At 40.6% G+C, this 23,947-nt stretch overlaps 2 protein-coding genes across 8 annotated transcripts in view; both read right to left on the bottom strand.

The window, feature by feature from the left end:
* The window catches only part of LOC127004154 (uncharacterized), a 62,152-nt gene extending 58,625 nt beyond the window's left edge, over positions 1–3,527 (bottom strand). For all 6 annotated transcript variants that reach the window (XR_007757664.1, XM_050871607.1, XM_050871604.1 and 3 more), the window contains exons 1-2: positions 3,327–3,527; positions 1,691–1,755 (exon numbers count right to left, since the gene is read on the bottom strand). Coding sequence is in view for 5 of the 6 variants with exons in the window: in XM_050871607.1 (XP_050727564.1) it covers positions 1,691–1,755; positions 3,327–3,348 (87 nt within the window). In the remaining variant the exon portion in view is untranslated. The remainder of the gene's footprint in view (positions 1–1,690; positions 1,756–3,326) is intronic.
* A 3,953-nt stretch (positions 3,528–7,480) lies between these two features.
* On the bottom strand, positions 7,481–21,984 carry LOC127004153 (uncharacterized). 2 transcript variants are annotated; one of them, XM_050871602.1, is made up of 10 exons: positions 21,873–21,984; positions 20,438–20,487; positions 19,640–19,891; positions 19,160–19,411; positions 18,247–18,381; positions 17,329–17,474; positions 17,069–17,189; positions 16,352–16,708; positions 14,398–15,492; positions 7,481–12,799 (listed from the first exon to the last, which is right to left on the bottom strand). In XM_050871602.1, exons 2-10 carry the CDS (start codon positions 20,445–20,447, stop codon positions 12,651–12,653), a joined length of 2,517 nt encoding a protein of 838 aa, XP_050727559.1. In that variant the 5' UTR covers positions 20,448–20,487; positions 21,873–21,984; the 3' UTR covers positions 7,481–12,650. The 2 variants fall into 2 exon arrangements, with proteins under 2 accessions (XP_050727559.1, XP_050727560.1); XM_050871603.1 differs by lacking the exon at positions 21,873–21,984 and adding an exon at positions 20,807–21,820.
* Between the last annotated feature and the right edge of the window lie 1,963 nt (positions 21,985–23,947).

Raw genomic sequence — 23,947 nt, 5'->3', positions numbered from 1 at the left:
GGAGGAGGAAGATGGTAATGATGATGATGAAAAAGAAAAAGGCGAGGCAAAAGAAAAGGAAAAAAAGAGATGAATCAACGAAGAGTCAACCTGTCAAAGGGTCACTTATATCGAGTTCGTTCCAGGTATCGCGGAAGGCCTTGAGCGCGTGGGCCTTCGCTGGGTGATGGATAGACAGGCTCTTCTGAAGGTTCCCCGAAGAAAAGTACTATCGATGTAAAGGGGGAAGCGTCACGGCTAGTTTGTTAGATCGATCAAAAGTACATTACATAACTCCTTGCTGACCGGTTGAATCTAATGAGCATGGTGTGGTGGAAGTGCCATTCAGGGAAGAAGAAAGAAGAAACAAAAGAACATATTGTGGTGACCAAGGAGTCGAGTATCTTGATTGTAGGTACGTTAAAATGAAAAATAACACCTATAAAACAAGCACAGGGTTTCTATACAGATAATGGAGTCAGTTATTAATTAGGGCACCATATACGTACGAGTGGACTGTGCTTCTCCGTTACCCATAACAACGTACAACTGCCCCTGTACGCGTGACTCCAGTGACCGCCACGTCAGTTCTCGTTCACTGACCCGCTGGCATTTGCCCGTCAATCGTCCATGAAAAATGATCCCCACACTCACCAGGGATGTTTGAGTGTAATTTCTAGCTTGCTTAAAATCTTCAAATTTTCAAGAGAATCCATAATTATGGGTAGGCAGGCTACTCTCAAAAAGGCATGAGGGTGTAACCTATACCTTTAGTTAAATTTTCGATTTTTTTTATATATGATAGTGTTTTGCCGTTGTCGGTCTGTATGTCTGCTTATCTATCTGTTTGTATGCTACCAAAGTATCTGAAAAATATATTGACACATTATCACTAAACAGGAAAACCTACACATGATAACGTACCTCAAACTGCTTAAAATTTGGGAAAAATCCGATAAAAAAGTAGATGAATTAAACAGACTATTCCAAAGAATACGTGTCGCCCGCAGTATTGGCCAACAAATAGGATATATTGTACGACATACAATAGATAAAATACGACAAAAAAATGATTGACCGAATAATGAATGACCACCACGTACAATGTAGGCTACGTGGTGGTCATGCATTATTCGGTCAATCATTTTTTTGTCATATTTTGTTAGCAAAGCTCAGGACTACCCCCGGGACGCAACGGGAGCCGGACATTAGTGGAAGCATTCATTGTTCTCCTCTGGTTTTATCTATTTTTCACTAGTTATATTTTAATGAAAAAAAAGAAAAGAAATCCGGACAATTGCAACTCCATCGATCACTTCTTAGGTAAGACGGCTGCGTGTCTGGCGGGTGCTTGTAAGCATTCTTGCTACTATAGTTTAGTACAGTGCATTTCAAACTTTCAATTCAGCGACCCATTTTTTTTTAAGCATTTCCTCAGATCCATTTGCAAACCCCTAATAGTACTGAGACCTGTGTGCCTCCCGTCATCCGGTATGTCTATATAGTTATAAGTTTGTGAAGAAGCGGTGACCCAGCGAGTAGTTAAGCGCGACCCAATCTGTAGTGCAAGGTACGGCCCATACTTGCAAGAATCCTGGTTTTAGTGCATGACACGCGAGTGTCATTACTCCCTACGTGACCTAGCGGGTGGAGGCAACATTAACGAGCAGTAAAGCCGGCACGTCATCACCATGCAGCCTTTATTACTCACCCAGCCGGGGTTACAGGATGTGTTCCCCGCCGCCTTGCAGACGCCCCCCGCCGCTGCTAACATTCCTGAAAATAGAACAATGAATCAGTGACAACGCAACGTTGAAATATTGGATAAATAAATGCGTATACTACGTTTACGTAGAAATGAGCCAAGTTATTGATCTTGGATTTCCTTCCAGTAACTTGCATGCAAGGAAATGCAAGGAAGGTGTGCGTCCTAAACGATATCGTTACGCAGGAGTCGTATATTCTGTTTAAAATGATCGTTTTGTGAATGACGACACCGCAAGGGAAGGGGAGGGAAGAACCAACAAACAACTACCTGCAGCGGTGTGACGCAGAAACAGCATAGGAGCCAGTAGCAAGAACATTGATAGTCTTCGAAAGCACCCTACACGCGGAAAGCACCATTCACAGCGGAACAACGAGGTACTACAGATGTTTTTTTATCGAATGTCCAGTGAAATTAAAAGTCCCTCTTAGGATTTTTGGATTAGTTTATTATTTCTGTTTTCCTGTTTGTTCGATTACACCAAGTTAGCAACCACTGCCGTCCTTCATGTACCTAACGACAAAGGAAAACGTTTGCTCCTTGTGGATACTCACCACCGAGTGGAATACACAGACTGACTGCATGGTCTTACGCATCAACAGTTTCTAGCGTAGTTCAGTCTAATCACAATGTTTACTGTTCTTTACTTATACAAATATAATAGTTGGCTGTATTTCAGAAGACGTTAACGTCAACATGCCCATATTTTGTTGATCCTTACTGACTTTGCTTCCTTGCCTTTCGGGCCTTGTTCAGTCGCTAGGTAGAGCTCTTAATAATGCAGTGACACACCTAATTTTTCTTATAATTAAGGGGATATCATTGAAAGTCGGGCAACACGTTGTCAGAAATGAAATTTCGAGAATTCAGTGTTATCCTCTGATTCTTATGAAGTCTCGCCTAGCATGCCTGTTGAATAACAATATTAAGTTTTGTGCTTTTTTTTAATCTTTTTTTAGTAAGAACTGAGTTTATCATTTGTAAGTGTGCATTACATTTGATAAACTATTTGACGGTAACGGTTCGTGGCGACAGCGATCGAGTCAACCGCCCCGCCCTCCCCGTCAGCCACGTACTGTACAGGCGTGGGAAGAGTCAGTCGTATGTTGATCTTATACCAACTGAAGAAAACTGCCAGCAAGCCTTCATGTGTAGCCCTCATGGATAATGCTGTGGCTAAGTTGGTTAAGTTGACTTTGGTCTAAGCCATAGAGAACAAGGAATGGATCTGTCCCACACTTTGCCTCAAAAATATTAAAAAAAAACTCACTGCGCAAACTTTTCACCCGATATATATATATATATATATATATATATATATATATATATATATATATATATATCTATATATATATATCTATATATATATATATATATATATATACACACACACACACACACACACACACATATGTATATTATATAATCCTGGAGTGTGGTGAGCCATTCTTGTGCTTCCATGGTAACCTTAGCAGAGTCTTGCCTCTCGTCAATATTGCAGGTTCTGAGAAATTCTTCAGTTTCCTCCGGGTCGCGAGAAAACATTAGAACTAGAAAAATTCATATACTTGTGCTGACTTACCTAATATTAAGAGTGGCTTCATCTTGATACATCCACGGAAAGAAAACCGGGAGTTGTGAACACTGGTCAAGGCACAGGACCGTCACCTTGCACCGCTGCTCACAGGTGACTGACTGACTGACCCGCGGCCTTCCTGCCTGAGGCTACCTCCACCCTCCAGGGCGCCTTATCAAATCAGTAATTCCCTAGACTTGGGCTGAAATATCCTTAGATTGGAGAAAAAGTTCCTGTAGACTAGAACAAAATGTATAAATCCACTTATACCTAAGCCATAGTTTTTAATGAAAACGTAAAACAAAACTAGTAGTTTTATGCACTTAGCTAAAAAAAAAAAAAGCATAAAAACAAAATCTCTGGTTAAATGAACAAATAGTTCATGTTCCCAGGGATGGAATTAATGCATGCAAGAGTTGTGTATTCGAATACGAATACGAATACATCAAATTCCAATGAATACGAATACGAATTCGAATAAACTGAAATGGTTTTAATTCGAATACAAATACGAATACTTCTTGAAAGTATCCATGAATACATTCATGAATAATTTTCATTGAAAAATACCTTTTCGACTTAACTTGGTGAAGAACTGTTCTGAAGTTATGCAGCAGTAAAATGAGCTCATGAACACACATTCGGCGTCCACACTGGCAAGTGTCAGACTCCAGCAGAGCAGCACCGGCAGACGCCGCGCCTCAACGGTCTGCGAACCTGTAGTAGGTACACGACGGTTCCACGTCCGCCCAGGAGGCTGGCATGCAAGGAAGTGTCACGGCTGTTATTTCTTTTGAAATATTCGTCAGATTTTTCGCAGAATACGAATACTTTTCCCTTGTATTCGAATACGAATGAAAATATTTGGATTATCGATATTTATTCGAATACGAATACACCCAAATACGGTATTCGAATGTATTAAAATATGAATACCGAATACGAATACTCTATCCCTGCATGTACCCCATGTATATTAATATATATATATATATATATATATATATATATATAAATATACAAATATATATATATATATATATACATATATATATATATATATATATATATATATGTATAATGTTTCTATACCACAATTCATGACAAAACTTATGACTAGTTTTCAGCATTGGTTTCATATGGGCCTCACTGCCTATAGTGCTTAAGCTTTTAAAATTTCGCAAAAGTTTTAACATTTTTGGATGATCGTGTACACAAAGTTCATCAGCAATGATCCCAAGTGAGGGCATTCCCTGTTTTCCACGCAAGTATACCACAAAAGTTTTCTTTTTAGAGAGTTTCTACTGTCACTTTTAATTACTTTCAAGTTGCTAGAAAGTTTTTCCACTGGAGCATTTGCTGTTATTTGCACATGGTAGCAACATCATGCACACAATTATTTTCCGAAGATTCCTGTAGCTACTTATGATTTAGCTCACCGCCTATACTACATGATTTTATGAGTCCGTCTTTCTCTCCAGGACTGAATATCAGTTTCTTTATATTTTATGATGTTAGTTTCTTCGATTGCCTGCTTCCCACACTCCCTGTCCACCAAATCTAGTGGACAGGGGTCGTTATTTAGAAAAGAGAAACATTTATATTGTCCAGCCAGAGACGGTGACACTTCACCACATTAGATGGCACCCACAAGTCCAAGTGGTCATAATCTTCTCGTTTTATCTCCTTAATTAAACTTCCTCCAGATGTGCTCTGTCACTTCCACCATAAAGTTTCTAACCACTAAGCACAACCAGAATTCACCAGAATATTCCCAGAAACCCAAATTCCCCAGATTTATCACTAGCACTGGAAAGTTTCAATCTAGGGACAAAATCCCCAGAAGTGGGAGCACTGCCTGCCTCTGCTGCGGCTCTGCATGACATTCCACCTCCGTTTTCTTTGCTTGAAACCAACGTGTCTCTACAATGCAAACACTACGTTTCTTCCACGTGCCACCATCGCCCACCAATCAGAACAATCCGTGTGAGTTGCATACATAGCCTAACTATAATGACCATTACGTATATCAAAAGCAATGGGAGGTTAGGCAGACAAAACAATTGGGAATACTTTTATTCTTTATAGGATATCCCATTTTCATTAGAGCAGTATTCCTAAAAAAATTCTTACTACGGTTCAGTCTCATTTTAATCATCCCCCTCGCGACCCATTACGATCGAAGCCTTTTGTCTGCACTAATAAGAGCCTGTGTAGCCTGACATGATTTATATTGTTATCTATTTGTGAAGATGTGGCGATACAAGGCTTCCAACATTGTAGTGCAGCGACTTGCCTGGGTGAGCCTCCCACAAGTCACTCTGCGAGGAGGGTACCTCTTTGGCCGACTGGTTAAGGAGTGGCTCTCCTGTCTCGCTGGTCGCGGGTTCGATCCCCGGCGCCGGCAAAATCTTTCCTTGTATGGATTAATTTCTCGTGCGTTTCATTACATGCTGTGGTCGTGTGGGAGTGTAGTAATGAGAAAATTCTGGCGTTTCAACATCACAATGAAGGATCAGTTATCAGAATAGTTGTAACAGGCTATTATCGCTAAGTATGTTTGGGACTTTTGGGTGTGTGCGTAAGCCCCAGTGATGGCTGTGAAAGACATGGGAAAGAAGATTGGTTAGGGAAAGTAAAGAGATTGGATCACAGGAAAATATCTTCTGAACAAAAAACTTGTGGAAGGAATTTAAAAGACAAATGGGGGAGGAAAGGAACACTTGCAGAATGAAGGGAAATGAGGGGGTGCTTGTTAAAAGGAATGAGTAGATAAAGGAGGTATGGAAGAGCCATTTCGAATCATTAATCACTACAAATGTGGGAGGGAGAACAGAAGTAACCAGTATGAGCAAAAACTAGTGTAGGATGGCCATATCCACACAGGGAGATGGATGAGATAAAGAAGGCAATTAAGAAGTTGAAAGTAGGAAAGGCCCTAGGCACTGATGACTTAACAACAAAGATGTAGAAATATGTTGTAGATGTGAATGCTGTGGATATGGCAGTTGGGTGCAGTGCCGGAACATTGGAGAAAGGCCATCATTCATCTGCTGTGCAAAGGAAAAGGAAGTAGGGATGGTTCTAGAAGGGCACAACCTTACTCAGCGTGCCAGAAAAGGTGTAGGGTAGATCTCAACCTGGTAGCAGTGACGGGCCAAATTTGTGGCTTTACCGTGTAGCAGCGACGGGCCAAATTTGTACCATGATATAAACTCCCCAAAATAGATGATACATAATCTGATCACAAATGCTTTGATATATATTATTAAATGGTTTGTGTGAGGGGTGATTTTTTCTCGCTTGGAGGGACCATTAAGAAACATGATCCCCGCTGCTACTGGGTTAAATGATAGGGTGATGAAAATAGGCAAAGGAAATATGACTGATGGGGAAGGGGGATTTTAGAAGAGTGAGGGAATATCTGGACCCTATTTTTACACTGAAAATCATAATTGAAAAGCACCAAGAGAGGGGTAAGTAAGAAACTCTTTGTTGCTTTCATGAACCTGGAGAAGGCTTATGATATGCTTAAAAGGAAGGATTTATGTATGTCCTGAAAATATGTGGTGGGGGAGGGTATGTACTTGCAGGGAACAAGGTTGTGAGTGTATCTGTCCACATGAGTGGAGAGCAGAGTGATGTTGGTGTTGGTGTGATGTCACCATGGCTGTTCAATGTAGTATACACAAATTGTTGTATGAGAAATGGCTGCTAGGGAAGCTCTTGGTGGCAAGTCTACTAACAGATGACAGTGTAGTTGGTGGCAGAAAATGAAATGGGATGCTACAGAGGATTGTGGATGGATTTGACAGGATGTGTAAGAGAAGAAAATTTAATGTAGGCAAGAATAAGGTAAGGGTATTTATAGACAAGAGAGCAAACCACTGATTTAGAAAATCCATACAAAATTATGGCAGAAAGCAAAGTGTAAGATGTGGTTGAGGGAAGAGAACAGGGAGAAAGTGATTGAATTTAAACACTTGGCTATGGACTGAATGTGCCGAGAAAGTGCCGAAACAAAGATGGGGACTCTAGCGCCGTGGCCAACCCTTTGGGCAAAGCTCGTGGAGTGCAGGCAGATATAGGTAGATGAGATATATAGAGTTTTCACTGCAGGCATGTGATCCCAGCTACATAAAAGGTTTTATATACAACAATAAGCTTTCTCAATTTATATTCTCGACAAATAAAGAAAATCACAACCACAACAGCCGTTATTGAAACGGCCTGACTTTGTCGTGGCCACAAACCTGAACCCAGAGCACATAAGGAATGATTAGACTAGACTAGATTCTAATGCAAATAGCACTTAGATAGGTTATTAAATCAGTGTGTTTCTACTTGATAACACAATTACCTTTAGAAAAATAATACTGGCTATACTTAGTGAGTTAACATATTCAAACTTTTGTAACTCATTGCATACAAGCATCTGGTTTAAATGCAAAATGTACCTAATATTACTTTGATTATATTTGTATAAATATATGACCTTAAAATTTGTGCAACTGTACTTAACCAGAGCCTTGTATCCAATAGCAACTCTACTGCAAATACATATTATATTATAAATATGAAAAAATGATAAAAAGTTTTGCTTGAATTATCATAAAACCAATATGGTTTGGAATATGCTTTCCAATGGTAATAATAACAATAATAGTGGTAATTATAATAGTGATAATAATAATAATAATAATAATAATAATAATAATAATAATAATAATAATTATAATAATGAACATTCATGAAGTAACAAAATATTTTGGTCAAATAGTTCTATACATAACAAGTCTATGTCATACTTACTAAGAGATCCAGTTAGAAAAATATATTCAAGCAATTCAAAGGCAACTCCAGCTCATGACTATTAAAAAGAGGAGCTGCTGCCAGCGGAGGAGTGCAGACACGGTACACAAGAGTACATTGCTTCAGGACGAGAGACACACAGAAGCACCGGTATGAAGGAAACACTGGAGTGACTTAGATATCCTATGTCATAATTCAACCGACACAGTACAAATGAAACACATACGAGGCCACGCTTAATATTAAATGCATATCTTGGCACCTAGACAACATGTCTCTCCAGTTTTTGAAGCAGAGGCAAGAATGCTTACACCTATAGAGACTGAATAAGTCTTAGGTGTGTGATCATCATCAGAGTCTAGTTAGTGCTGTGGCCAGTTACTTTGTTAAGGGGAAGCAAGAGACATGAAGGGGAAGATTTAGAAGAGGTCTGTTTTTCTCATACTACAACTTGTGCTTAAAATTCACATCCCTCTGTGGGAGTGTAAAAAGTGTAATGATTCTGATGCCAGGAACATTGTTGACAAAGACTTTAGTAATATATCTTCCATTAAACATTGAGTGTGCACAGCTGTCTTGAGTGGGTGCAGCATTATGATATGAGGTAGATCAATAATCAGAACTAGAGTATGAGGACCTTATTCTTCCCCTCCTTAGTGGCCACACCCCACTTTCAGCAACAGACATTTGGTACTTTGTTGATGCATACATTTGTTTAAGAATGGAAGCAGTTACATTCACATGGCTTGGCAAATTAAATGAAGCAGAAAAACGGATTAGATAGTTCAGACTAGACATTATGTAGCACTGGGAAACAAATAAATATGATGAGACACTGCAACTACACAAAGTCAATGTTGGACAATTAGTGACACCACAAGGATACTGTAATTAGTCCATTGAGCAAATCTGAAACTATCAAATTTTGGCATCCATGTGGCGCTATGAGCACCTGACACCTACAATGTGTGGAGGAGGCTTTGGAGGCACATTATAATTATTGCAAATTATAGCATTTGTCACAAAAATTATTCATATAAAACTCAAGACCTTTCACTCAACCAAGCATATTGATGCACATTAGACTTAATACTCGACCTTTTGACAATCACAAATCCATTCACAAGTACAATACATAATGAGCTCTTAACACCAACATGCAAAGAGTATGTGATGTACCCAAAGATATGTACATGTATGAAAAACACACACACACAGTTGTCCGTCCATCAGTGTGGTTCAATGTGGTTTTCACTACCACAGGATTTTACCGCAGCAACTCTTGAAAACGTCTAAATTAAAAGAAACCACAGAAATCAGGGCAACAAAGGTCTTTTGAAATCCTAGGCACAATAAGCTATAACATAAAGCTTTGATGATTTTTTTTTTCCCAAATACTATATATGAGAGAATGTCTAAAGTTTTGATATCCACAGGGGTCCTGGAACCAATCATCATGTGGATACTGAAAGACACCTGAATGTGTGTGTGTGTAATTCACCACGGCCTGATCACAATTGGACTCACAATTGTCAGCAAGTACCCTCCTGACAGGAGCAAGCACAAGCTCATTATAGTCGATCTATGGGTACTGCCAGGACCTCACACACCACAACCCCCATCCCCCTTGCTCAAGGGGGGACAGTAACCACTCCTTGTCAGCGGAAAGATTCCAGCCTGAACGGGGCTCGAACCGCCATCTGTCAGGCTGTGAAGCCTGGCAGCACAGTGCTCTAACCGATATATGTATATATATACATATATATATTATACAAACACACATGCATGCATGCATGCACGCACGCACGCAAGCACATACACACACATAAACACCCACCCACACCAACACAGCTTATTGCATCCATTTTATTTCCATATCAACCTCTGGAATGACTTATCCTAGACACCTTGTCAAATCAGATGCTTGAAATACACATTTCTCACTCTTTCTTAAGTTTCTACAAAAGGCCAGAAAGTGTGTAAAGGAAGGCAACTGGAGGAATATATCGAATAGCATCATTAGAAATAGTTCAAGACTATGTAGCATAACCATAAAGCTTCACTAAAGCGTGAATACTCATCTCTAATCAATCCAGACTGTGAAACAAGGAATTTGATATCATTAACTGGATTGCCTGATGACAGAAAGCAACAAAATTTTACTATAGCCTGTATATACTCTTTTTATTATTCTTAACAAGCAAGTTTTAAATAAACTTTAAAATATCTAGAAATAAGGAAAGGAATAAATCTTGTCGCTTATTATAAAATGAACAGAAATTCTGGAGCTATTACAGTATTTATTGCTTTGTACTGGTTCTGAAATGTGCAACTGTTATGCTTTGACTCTTTAGTTATCCAACAAACATAGCCTTGATAAGGTTTATACTGCAATGTGATGGATCTCCTCAGGAAATTTCAAGCCCTGCAACACCTCTGAAGTTCAAGGGTCTCAAGCACTGCATTTTGCAGCTTATACAGGATTACAATAACACTACATTGCTAGCTTCCTTCATCATGGCACCCACACCTTGTTGATTTCATGGACTACAATATTTTTTTATGCAATGCAGTTTGGTAATTATTGATTCAAATGCTGAATAACAATATATAAAGCCAGCTTAATATGTGTTATGATGCACTCATTAATTGAAAAAATAAGAACATGCATAAATTTCAAATAATAACAAAAAATTTTGTTCAGCCTTTCAACAATTGAAGAAATAAACCTTTACCAGCACTTGGAAACTGGATTTTGACAACCCTACTAAAAACAAATAAGAAAAGGAAAGTTTCAACATTTCTTTAAATAACTTAGACTGTCTGTTTAAGTATCTGATTATCTTCATATGCACACTTCCCTGATTCTAATACAGTTGGATTACTTGAGAATGTTTGTGATGTGAATTTTCCACTTACATGATATTTCACTAATGCAGCATGCAAGATAAATTCCTGGTGTCATTGGTTACCTACAACATCTCTTTGGAGAAGTGATATTGACTAAAGGCACATAAAAGAATATTGTATAGAAAAAAACAAAACAAAAAAAAAAAAACATGAGTGGCAGAAGACGGAAAAATATTGTTGGTGAATGAGATAACAGGTGAAATGCTGAAGCATGAAAGTGCATCTGTGTTACACTGGGTTCATTTGATATGTAGGCTGGCATGGGAAGTGTGGCAAAAAATACTGCAGGGGATGGGGGGTCACAGGCATGACATTATATATATATAATATATAAGATGACAGGTAGCTATGGTTAGTTTGCAACTACATAGGGTTAAGACTGTTAGAATAGCAAGAAAAGTTTGACTGATAAGAGAATAAAATAAATAAATAAGATCAATATAATGGAATTCGAGATATGCAGATAAAAAGAAATTTGAAAGTAACCCATAAACATGCTAAACATGACATATCACAATTTTTAGTGTGTGTGTGTGTGTGTGTGTGTGTGTGTGTGTGTGTGTGTGTGTGTGTGTGTGTGTGTGTGTGTGCAATTCACCACGGCCTGATCAAGAGCTGAACTCGTCATCACCAGTAAGTACCCTCTTGATTGGAGCAAGGCTCATTATAGTCAATCTCTGGGTACTACTGGGACACACACACCCCTGCTCAAGTGGGGACAGTAACCACTCCTTGTCAGTGGAAAAATCCTGGCCTGGGCGGAGCTCGAACCTCCACCTGCCAGACCATGCAGAGCTTTAACCACTGAGCTATCGGAGCAATGTATGATGTGGTGTGTTATGATATGTGTGTGTGTGTGTGTGTGTGTGTGTGTGTGTGTGTGTGTGTGTGTGTGTGTGTGTGTGTGTGTGCATGCACATGCACACACATGTGGAGCAGAACATCTAATTGGAGTGGTATGATGTTCTATAATGGACAGAGTTCCAAGTAGATACAACATGTAGTTTGATATTATGGCTTGTGGGTGGAGGGTGGCATTGTACTGTACAGGGATCATGTTAGAAGTATGACATTTTCGTTATCACTTGAACATCACTGCATAAATTATGTAAAAAAAGGTTATTGTATCTTACCTTTAAACAATGTACAAGAAAGACTTTACCTGCCAGTTACAGGTAAAAATAAAAGGACACAAGTGACTGGATTATTGACAGTCAAGTCTAGTGCCCCACTGGAATCTCCTGGTTGACAAAGAGTCTCAACAAAAGTACATCAAAAGGTATTTGAGGTAAGCTATGGATGAGTTTAGCTTCATAAACTTGGCTAAAAATAGAAAAATACAACACCCTTCTAACATTTTCTCACAAAAAGCTTAGAGCAAAGCACAGCATTTAATTCACCAAAACAGCCATAATACATGCATGTAGTTGATATTTATAATCTGTGAAGCTTTATCTATGAATGTAAGAAATGACAATCTCAAGTTGGAACAAGGAACTATAAATCAACAAACACTCACTGAAAGACAGCAGTCTTTGATTTCCTGGTATATAAAAAAATTCAATCTTTGTATTTCCAAAATAAATAAATTAGATGTGATCTCTCTGATTATACTGCAACGATTATTTTCCTTACAATTGACGTCAGTGTCCACGGAGAAGTGTGGTGCTGCTCCCCATTGATGGCTGTGCTGTCGAAGGTTGTACTGCTGGACACTAGCTGCCAGACTCTCTCCTTCACCCCAGTGGAGACAGCAACTGTTGTAAATGAAAGTATTGTAAAATACAAGGTGGCTAAATCATAGTCGTAAAACAATTATTTTAAATCTTCTTTACTGAGCAGCTCTCCAAAGAGTGGCATGAAATGCAAAGAACCTTGCTTCAGAGTTAACCAGCTTCTTCATTCTTTCATCCCTTTCACTGGAAACTCTGGAACAGCCTTTCTTACACTTCTCCATCCTAAATTGACTACTCTTTTGTTACTTCTCCTGTCCCACTGATTGTAAAGTGCTCTGTGTTTATATATATATATATATATATATATATATATATATATATATATATATATATATATATATATATATATATATGAGGCAGGGGTGTGTCATGTCACCATGGTTGTTCAATATTTATATGGATGGTGTTATGAGAGAAATGAAGGGCAAAGTTGGGGAAGTTGGAGTAAAAATGTACACAGAGGGAAGGAAGTGGGTGCTGAATTCAATCTTATTTGCTGATGACACAGTGCTCGTTGCAGAAAATGAAAGTGACTTACAAAATTTGGTCAGTGTTTTTGATAGTGTATGTAAAAGGAGAAAAAGTAAAGTAAAGTTGGGGGCATACGCTGTAGCAGCGCGTGGCCTCGGTGCTCATCTCCGTGACATTGACCCTTGAGCCTGTGGTGGGAGGGAGCCCATTACCCTGGGACACAGGGCCAGTGTGACATCCGGGTTACCACAGTTTTCTTTCCCCAGGTTTACCCAGGTACCCATTTATCAACTGCAAAATAATATTAGATGGTGAAGAAATGGAGGAGGTTAATGAGTTTAAGTACCATGGATCAGTTATGTGTAAGCATAGTGGTACAGGAGAGACAAGAGAAAGGGCATTGCAAGGAAGAAAGGTGGTGGGGTCTTTGGGACGTATTATGAATGGCAAAAGTGTGAGCATGGAGGTAAAGAGGGATTTGAGAAATACAGTAATACTACCAACCCTCACATATGCAAGCAAAACATGGGCCTGGAATGAAAGTCAGAGGTCTAGAGTGCAGGCAGTGGAAATGAGTTATTTGAGGAGTGCGTGTGGTGTGAGTAGAATGGATGGAATGAGTAATGAAAGTGTGAATGAGCGTTTTGGAATGTGTCACGTGGGTGAAGGGAAGAAGTGTGGAGTGGTGGAAGAAGTGAAGCGACAGACTTTAAAGTGGTTTGGCCGCATGGAGCGAATGGAGGAGAGTAAGATGACCAGGAGGGTGTATGTGAGTGAGATAGAGGGAGGGAATGTTAAGAGGACGACCTCCAGTGAAATGGAGAGATAGGGTGCAGGAGTATGTAAGGGAGAGGGGTGAAAGATCCTTGAGAAACTTAGAGCAGGCAAGGAGGGAGAGTATATATATATATATATATATATATATATATATATATATATATATATATATATATATATATATATATATATATATATATATATATTTCAAATCTCTTCATGCTTTTATAGTAATGCTTTATTTCTTACATTTAAATTTTTGTTTCCCTCTTCTGATGTTAGCGAACATCTAAATGACCTAAGTTAACTTACCTTTCTGCATCAAATTATAATTACATAACACTAAAGAAATTTTCAAAATACCAACATACCTGATTTGCTATGAGATTTTATTGAAGGTAAGCATGAACCTTCACTCTTACAAAGTCGAATTATCCCTAAGCCAAGGCTGGTTAAAGTCTCCTCATGCCACACTGATCCATTGCTTCTCAGCAGTGCTAGCCGCTCATGTATCTGTTGTAGCTGATAGCCAGGAGGTGTTAGGATGGTGGGATGAATTGCCCTCATGCTTGTTGAGAAAGTACTGGGTACTGCTGCAGTGGTTGATGCCTTTTTTGAAGGATATGGGCTCTCTTGGTCATGTGTGCTGTCATGAAGCTTATTCAGCTGTTGGTGATGCCCCTCAGTGGGGTCAGAGTGTTGAGGGTGCTGACTGTAATCCTCATGACTGGCAGAATTTTGTTTGTTGTGATGTCTGTGAAGTGAACGTTCATGGTATTGCTCTGAAGGCTTGTGGAGGAAGTCTCTTCTTGCTCGTGGACTCTCCAAAGTTGTTGGTGGTTGGAGTTCAGCAAAGTTTTCTTTTTCTTCTAGAATACCAGCCTTAGTTATGCTTTCTTGACTTTCCCTCAAAGAACTCTTTACCAAAACTTCACTGGGCATTTCTAATCTCTCAACAGAATCTGAGGTACTGTTTTCTTCCATAATAGTTTTCTGAGGAATTTCATCTTCACTGCCCTTTTCAATGTATGTTGGTTCAGTCTCTAGACTTTCCATTTCCTCACTGATAAGACTGCTCCTGGTTGTTCTTCGGTTCATGGCAGCCGGGGGTTTGATTGTCTTGACTGTGGTGGCTGTGTGCCTCCACTCCCACACTTTCAGAATGGCTCCATGACACTTTCCCTCAGAAAGGAGGGGTGCCCAGGACACAATTGTGCTGTGCTCATAGTCTTTCTCCCACAAGACTTCACCATCACCAGTTTGTAAATTCACTTTGGACTGACACTGAGGACACACCCCATTGTTGGACACAACCACTTGGCAAAGGTCTTGTAGGCTACTCATCGTTGGTAGGTGCTGGCTGTTTGTTTCTGCAACTTTCGGAGGAGGGCTTGATTTTTGAGAGGAAGTAACCTCCCCTAAAATCTGATGCAGGAGAGCTGTGAGAGGTATGACTTCTGCTTCTTCTGAAACAGCAGATTCAGTACAAATAGTATAGGAAGAAGTAAGACAAAATATTGGTGTTATAGCAAGTAAGGCTATAACAAAACAAAACAAAAAAATTCTTAATGGACAGAGTGATGGTGTCCCAACGGTAGTAGCTGGTGGGAGGTACTTTAAAAATTAATGGAATTATTGAGTGCATGACTACCAGAATATGTCTAAACAGGTGTAAAGGTAACAACAGAGGAAATAGGAAGAAAACAACTATTCTCCAATTTTACCTGAGAGAGAGAGAGAGAGAGAGAGAGAGAGAGAGAGAGAGAGAGAGAGAGAGAGAGAGAGAGAGAGAGAGAGAGAGAGAGAGAGAGAGAGAGAGAGAGAGAGAGAGAGAGAGAGAGAGAGAGAGAGAGAGAGAGAGAGAGAGAGAGAGAGAGAGAGAGAGAGAGAGAGAGAGAGAGAGAGAGAGAGAGAGAGAGAGAGAGAGCTAGAGATAGAGAGAGTGTGAGAGAGAGAGAGAGAGAGAGAGAGAGAGAGAGAGAGAGAGAGAGAGAGAGAGAGAGAGAGAGAGAGAGAGAGAGAGAATTTACATAGAAAATCAGACCACACACACAGAGAGAGAGAGAGAGAGAGAGAGAGAGAGAGAGAGAGAGAGAGAGAGAGAGAGAGAGAGAGAGAGAGAGAGAGAGAGAGAGAGAGAGAGAGAGAGAGAGAGAGAGAGAGAGAGAGAGAGAGAGAGAGAGAGAGAGAGAAAACTTACATAGAAAATCAGACGACACACACAGAGAGAGAGAGAGAGAGAGAGAGAGAGAGAGAGAGAGAGAGAGAGAGAGAGAGAGAGAGAGAGAGAGAGAGAGAGAGAGATATTATTGTCATGATACTCACCCTCATCGTCAATGGTTAGGCAAGAATATGATAATCCTTTTTCATTGACTGTCATTGAAGTTATTTTGTGGCACTGCTTCAGCACAAAAGGAGAGCCAAGAATACTGCCTGACTGTCCACAGACTAACACCAGCTGATTGGTTGGGGGTGCTTGGTCCCCCTCAGGCGCCTGTGTCTCGGAGCTGCTGGAGTCTTGGCTGTGTGAGTGTGCTTCTTGAGTCAGCCTCCCAGGGAAAAGCAAGTCCTCATAACCATCGTTGTTGACATCTGGCAGGAGCACAGCCGGGCCTGCATTGTGTAGCTGCAGTGCTGGCTGGGGTAATGCACTGGAGAGCTTGGAGGGGTGACTAGGAGACTCTGAAAAAAATAAAAATACTAATACTAATAATATATGCTGCCTTTTCTATGATGCAAAACTGGCATGACCTAATGCTTTCACCATTAATGTTTACCTGTTGCTGGTAATGTGAGAAGTGCAGTTCTGATGCAAACAATGATGATGATGATATATTCATTATATTAGTAAACAAGCACATGATTCAGATCTGCAATGATTTAGTTTTCAGTTTTCTAATGGACAATCTTCTCTCCTAGGAAAATTGCCTTCCAGTCTGGATTTCTCATACAGGCTGAAAGATGACTGCATTACCAAATTTTTCACCCTGTCATGTAGTGTAAAGGAGCTCATCAGCTGGTACTCAATACAACTGTACTTACTGTTTGCCTTGTGCTGGTGGACATGCCACAGGATGGTGCCATAGTGCACCTCAATCATGAAGAGCATTGTGTCGCTGCCTCGCACAATGCAGTCATGGACACCATCTCCACTCACATCAAGCTGCAAAAACGAAGGTAATGGTGTTCTTCAATGGTGAATTATTTTCTTTGAGGTGCAGGAAGCACTGAACAAAGTAACTGCCATTACTGAGACAAGAGGTAGATGTTTTGTGTGTGTGGGCAACACCACAATAACTCACCAAATCACACTGCAGTCCCACAGCACATTCTCTAATAGGAACACGCCAATTTTTTCTGCCCAAGTTTCCGTCCAGCATGAGAAGACCACAAAGGCTGTTTCCAGATGTTCCTTGACCACAACTGGTACAGTCAGACTCAAAGTTCTCTGAAAATTGAGAAGATAATGAAAAAGTGAGCTTTCATTATTTTTACAGCTTGTAAAATTGTAAAGAAGTTAAAGGTCAAAGTACAGAAGCTAAGTGACATATAAAATAAGATACTGGAAGTCAGTATATAGCATTCACTGCCTGATCTTTCTAGGAATTCCCTTTGAGCAGTTGACTGCTACATTAGTTTGCTAGTACATATTACTTGCATTCATGTCAATAATTTAGGCCAAGGTAAAGTAGCTAACAGTAGTTTAATTTTACCACTTGCAAATATAGGTATGAAAGTTGAGGGCCAAGCTCCACCCACCTCTAGCCACATTACTACCAGGCACAAGCTGAAATTTCCATAAGACACAAACATATGTAGAGCTCAAGAATATGCATCCAGCAGAGGTCACTCATGAACATGTCCCTATTCTGCTTCATTGGGTATCACTTCTGCTTTTACTTTGCTTTCTGGTGCACCCTGAGGTAGCAATGAGGTCAAGAGAGGATAAGATAATATGGCTAATACTGAATACTTAACAGGACAAACTAGGTTGGCAAGCAAAGAGGGCAAGCCTCATCAGGACAGCCAATTGTATATTTGAAGGGGTGACACACCTTCAAGACAGGGATGTCATTTCCATTTTCATTTTAAATTGTAAATGACATACAACAAGGTTCACGTTGCAGACATGGAGACTTCAAATGATGATGAAATCTCCCTCACATATTTGGTGACTCACATACTATGGTGATACGTATAAGGCGACCAACTATACTTACCAAACTGCATGTGTTCCTCCTCTACAAAAGATGAATTTTCAGGGTCCCAGCTAGAGATGTTGATGGAGGGATGATAGCTGAGCAGCACATTGTGGCCCCCAGCAAGCCTCTGTACCAGCTGGGTCTCACTTATCACTGCAAAACAAGATGAAAAAACCTATTTAATTTGAATAAGGAGACCCTCTGATGTTTGTATTGATATGGAGAAGAGTGAGTGAGGCCCATGTCATTTAGTGGACCACGTTGGTGTCACCTTTATCCAAGTCCCGGACAATCTTCAATGCTAGACGTTGGGCAGTGTGTATGCATGCCACTTTCAGCATCACACCATATACGTAATTACTCTCTTTACAAGTGAACACTAAAATGGCGAATGCTGCAATACCACCACCCACGCATTGTATTCTTTGTTTACGAGTACAATCTGACAAAAAATAATTCACGTTTTCATTACCTGTTTGATATTGTTATTACCCAGATTTTATAGAAAGAAATGTACTGCCCAAATTTCTCTTCACACGACCACAGCATGTCAAGAAACACACGTGAAATTAATCCAGACCAGGAAAGGGTTTTACTGGTGCCAGGGATTGAACTCACGATCAGCGATATGGGAAAGCCACATCTTAACTAGTCGGCAAAAAAGGTACCCCCGCTCGCAGGGTGAGTTATGGGAGGTTCGCCCATCAGGCGGATCTTGGCACAACAGAAATATGATTTATTAAGTACCTGATTCACAGTAGTATGATATATTTGAGTGCCCAGATAATTAAAAAACAAAGTGGAGGAGGAGGAGGAGGAAATGATGAAATGACAAATAGTGAAAGAAGAAAAAAAGGAGGCAGTTACATAAAGAAAGACAAGCAAAAGAAGGAAATAATGTATATCCGCAAACACATTACAGGTTACACACCCGTCCTTTCAATCCTGACGGCCCATTCAGTGTCACGCATGGCCAGATCTCCCTCACAAGGCTGCACGTCGCATGGAAGCACCCACAGGAACGTCGCTACCACCAAGATGCCAAACATGATTGAGGCAATGAAGCACGCACGACGGGCAGGGGACATTGGGGTTGGGGTCCAGATGGTAATGGGGGTGTCCAGCACTGTTTTGAGGTCTGCATCATTGTTGTTCAGGAGCTGGTACTCATTCCCGTGTCCCCCTGTAAGGGTTATGGTCAGCAGCTATAGATTGTATGGTGTTTTACAAGGCACAACTTTAATTTTCTTCACATGCAAGTAAAAACAGAAGAAAGAAAAAACAATAGCCCACTGTTAAAAAGATCTCACAATTTAAATGGTTCCTTCTACTTCAAAAAAAATTATGTAGGGAGGGAAGTTAAAAGGAGAATTAGGTCTAATGATTTAGCATCAAGATATCTAGAGTTTACCGATGTGGTTTTGGCCATTGAGGTTGGAGCACTCGTGGTGTGGCAGAGAGCGGTGTTTGCTGCTGCTGAAGATTTCCTCCTCATCACTGTCCTCCATGGGCTCATCCTCCTCTTCTTCCTCTTCCTCCTCTTCATCCTCCTCCTCTTCAATACCATTTAACCCATCCTCTACTTCCTCTTCCTCCTCTTCTAGGCACACTCCATCTGTCTCAGCCTCATCTTGGAGAAGGAGGGTGTAGTGGTTGCTACTTCCTGCAATGCATACATTATTAAAAATCACTCATTGCAACTTCATACAATGTATAGTCACCAAAAAAAGCATTGTCCACCCACAGGCTGATGGAATAAAATAATAGGGATACCTGTAGATAACGTATCATATCAGCTGGGTTGGCACTGTAATGGCTGAGATGTAGATAAAGACTCTGAAGGGCTACAGCCATGGAGGAGGGGGGAGGCGGGGGGGGGGGGGGGGGGTATTTTGACTTCACATTTAGAGTACCTGCCTTGCATCTCCAGGATCCAAGTTCTAATTAATGGCAAATATGCAGATATGCATCGCTGAACCTCAGAGTCATTTGAAAACACAACAACAATGTATCATGGGCTCAAGGAATTCCGAAGCCATTATTCCTTCATGCTAGTAGTAGTAGTATATCTATTTATTGAAGCAACTTAATCTTACAAAAACACTTCTTTATAGCATAATTCATAGCAACATCTATTCATTGTAACATAACTCACTGCATATTAAGATACATATATATACCTATATAAACCCAAAATCATGCTACATACCTTTATTCATGTGTGAAGACCCTTTATCTTTATAAAGGTAGCACAAAAATCTGAAAGAAAAACACAGTAAGTGAATCAATAGCAGAATACATATGGTACATAAAAAAACAAAAAAAAAACAATTGGCTTTGAGACTAAATGGAAATTCTTAAATCATATCAAAGAAATAAAAACATTGAAATTTCAAAGGAAATCTATCTTTATCTCCGGCCCCTGTTCCCTCATGGCCATGGCAGATACGGCATGTCTCCAGCTTTCTTTTTTCTGGTACTCCCTCTCAGTGTAGTGACCCGCCTGACACGGAAAACAACTAAAAGCCCACTCAGTTAGTGGGAACCTCTTTAGACAAATGGTAGAGTGGTGGCTTACCGTCTGGCTGGTCACAGGTTAAATATCCGGCAAAAGCTTTGTTTTCCCTTTTTAGCAACTTCATCAATCTCTCACGTGTTTCATGCCAAGCCGAGTTTGTGTGGATGCTGAGAAGTGAAATTCAGTTTGTTGCATCAGTACCCTCAGTTTTTCACACTCTATCCCTCTCTCTCTCTAGCACTTGTCCACGTGGCTTTGATGTGTGTTGATTCAGTTACTGTTCTTAAATTTGTGGAAGACTACCTACTTCTATCAAATACTATACAAGACAAATACAAACTGCTCGTAGACAAACTTACGGCCTACCTGCAAGTAAGAAATATGGAAACCACTTTTATATTATAAAGCCCTGCATGATATGATTGATATCTAGTGATTATTGTTTGAGAGGACACTTAGCAAGCAACGGGAAAGTTGTTGTTGTTGTTAAAGATTTTGTCCCTCTACGGAGGGACCACTGCCCTTTGTCGGGTGACGGCCCAGGAAGAGGGTGCCGACAGACCAAATTTTGGCTGGCATCAGCTGAGCCAACCGAGTGGGTTTGTTGACAAGGACAGCCGTGTCTCTGGCTGGAAAAGTATTTAATTATAACAGCTATCATTAAAGTGATGAAGTGAGGAGTGACTGATCAGTATAAACACAACCTAGACATGCATGAAGTCTTCACATGCAGGCTTGAAACTGACCAAAGAGCTAGTATATATCTGAGTGAACCTCTGTTGTAAAACTATACAGTAGTCTTCGGTCTGAGCTTGTAACACTGTAACTGGTGCAACACAAAGACAAAAGGCTCTGCCACACCCTGCCACCTCACCAACACCTGGCACGACACCCAACACACCCAACACCTGCCCTGCCACGGGTGTGCTACCAGGGGGTCACATTGGCGCCACTCGTGATGAGGGCAGAGAACACTTGATATTGATTGAACACCTAGGCGGCAGGTAACACCGGTTCCCTAACACCTGGACGTGAACTAAGGTGTGAGTGGCGGTGTTGCCCGGCCTGCGTGTACTGTTCTTTGTATATAGTATGCAATAACGAGCGTAAGGCCTTGACAGCTCACCACCACGTCATGCTCGTCTGCTCCTCCTCGTCCTGCCGCGTCTTCCTCCTCCTCTTCTTGTGACCTTTGCTACCCGCTGGCCGCTGCGTGTTCGGGGTTACCTTTGGTTTCGGCTCTCCATTTTGGTGTTGTTCATCTTCTTTTTCTTCTTCTTTTTCTCCTTTTTTTTTACTACTACTACTATTACTGTTTATTATTATCACTGGAGTAGCTACTTTATTCAGGGATGGAGTGAATACAGGAGTAACATGTATATATTCAGAATACATCCTGAAAGTATCCATGAATGCATTCATGGAGGGGCTCCCGTGGTCCCGCGGTAGCGTCTCGGCCTTGCGCTTCGGCAGGGTGCCTGCTGGTGCGTATGGGTTCGAGACGTATCAGTTACCATGGGGGTGGAAAGGTGGGCTCTTTCCGACACCCTCAGCCCCGTTGTTGAGCCTCCTCCTTGTCAGAATTGGGTATCTCTCGACCAGCCGTCTGGGTGGTTGCGCGGCATGCTCCGCCTTCCTCCATTGGGGTATATCCCCAACGAAATACCAAAAAAAAACCCATTCATGGATACCTTTCACTGAAAATACCTATTCTGACCTAACTGGGTGTAGTACTGTTCTAAAGCTATGCTCTAATTATATATTTTGAAGTATTTGTCAAATTATTCGAATACATTTATATTCCAATTAATGTATTGATTGATAGTTTATTGTTGCAAGTAAACAACAAAGGAGAAGGGAGGAGCATGCCATCCCAACCCCCAGGCAGTACAGAGTGTGATTATTTCCAATGTATTCGGAGATGAATAGGTCTACCGAATACAAATACCCCATCTCTGCTACTTATCAAGCAACTCGGTTAACAGCAAGTATACCTACCCGCTACTTTACCAAGCCTTTATTTTATGCAGTACCATGCAACTGATGCAAGGAGGATAGCTCACTAATAAGCTTTTGTTTTACCCACCATGCACCGCGGCGGATGACGTCACACATGTAAACAAATGGTGCTGCTGGGCGGCAAACTGCTTCCCTTCATTATGTTCTCACCGTAGCGTGCTCAGTGGAAATGGTGATTTGTGGTGTATATGGGTGTTACAGTGGCTCAACTGCGGAAAGTCGTCAAGGTGTAAAGTTCATTAGGTTTCCCAGAGACAAACACGCCTTGAAGAAGTGGATTTTGGCCTGCAAACGAAAAGGTAAAGTGAAGGTGAAGTCTGCGGGGGTGAGGTCCAAACATTTTCCAAGAAAGTGATAACATTAAAGAAAAGCCAATAAAGCTCTATAGTGAAAGTTTGGTAAAGGTAAATTCATTTAGTAAAAAAACTGCGTAAATATTATACAGTATATATGTATGTATAAAAAAAGAATTACTTTCATTATATATGACAGGATTAGTTACCCCTGCAAATTAAGTTGTAGAAAACTAATGTTAATAAAAGTTAAGAAAACGTAAGCATCGACGGTAAACAGAGCAATATTTCTGCAGCCTGTTTATTATGTTTCTCACATTATTTATATTATTGTATACTTTTAGCCAACACAACAGCTGCCTAATTTAATTACTTATCCTTAGCAATCAAAAAAGCGCAAAATCTGACCATGAATAAGGATAAATAAGGGTTTTCTAGTACATTTTATACCGTGAGAGCAGGGTGAGAGTGAACCAGATGACACCCCAGTCAGGGGAGGCGGTGGCTGAATGGATAACGTGACGGCCCCGCGTTCGGGAGGACGCGAGTTCAATCCCCGACCGGTGCCACCAAGTGTTGCAAAGAGCGAGTGTTCGAATATCATGCGTACGTGTGTGCTGCTGTGAGCTGGTCAGCCTGGCACTGATAATTAGTGATCTGAAAATTGGTGTTGGTGCGTGAACTAGCGGTATGGGTAACCACGGATATAAAATATCAGTAAAGGAGATGGGATGGGGACTATATATGTACGCCATATTTGTTAGTGTTGTGGTGGTGGCTGGTGGGCTGGTGGCAGGTCTTGGCAGCACCCCCTCTCTTCCCCGCCTGACTCTGTCTCATTTTAAAAACAAGTCCACAACGGCCTTAATTATTGTCTCCTTGATGATGG

This window comes from Eriocheir sinensis, chromosome 27, assembly GCF_024679095.1.
Source record: "Eriocheir sinensis breed Jianghai 21 chromosome 27, ASM2467909v1, whole genome shotgun sequence".
Classification (NCBI taxonomy): Eukaryota; Metazoa; Arthropoda; class Malacostraca; order Decapoda; family Varunidae; genus Eriocheir; species Eriocheir sinensis.
The sequence above is the reverse complement of the archived record's forward strand: the minus strand, read 5'-3'. Positions and strand labels throughout refer to the sequence as shown.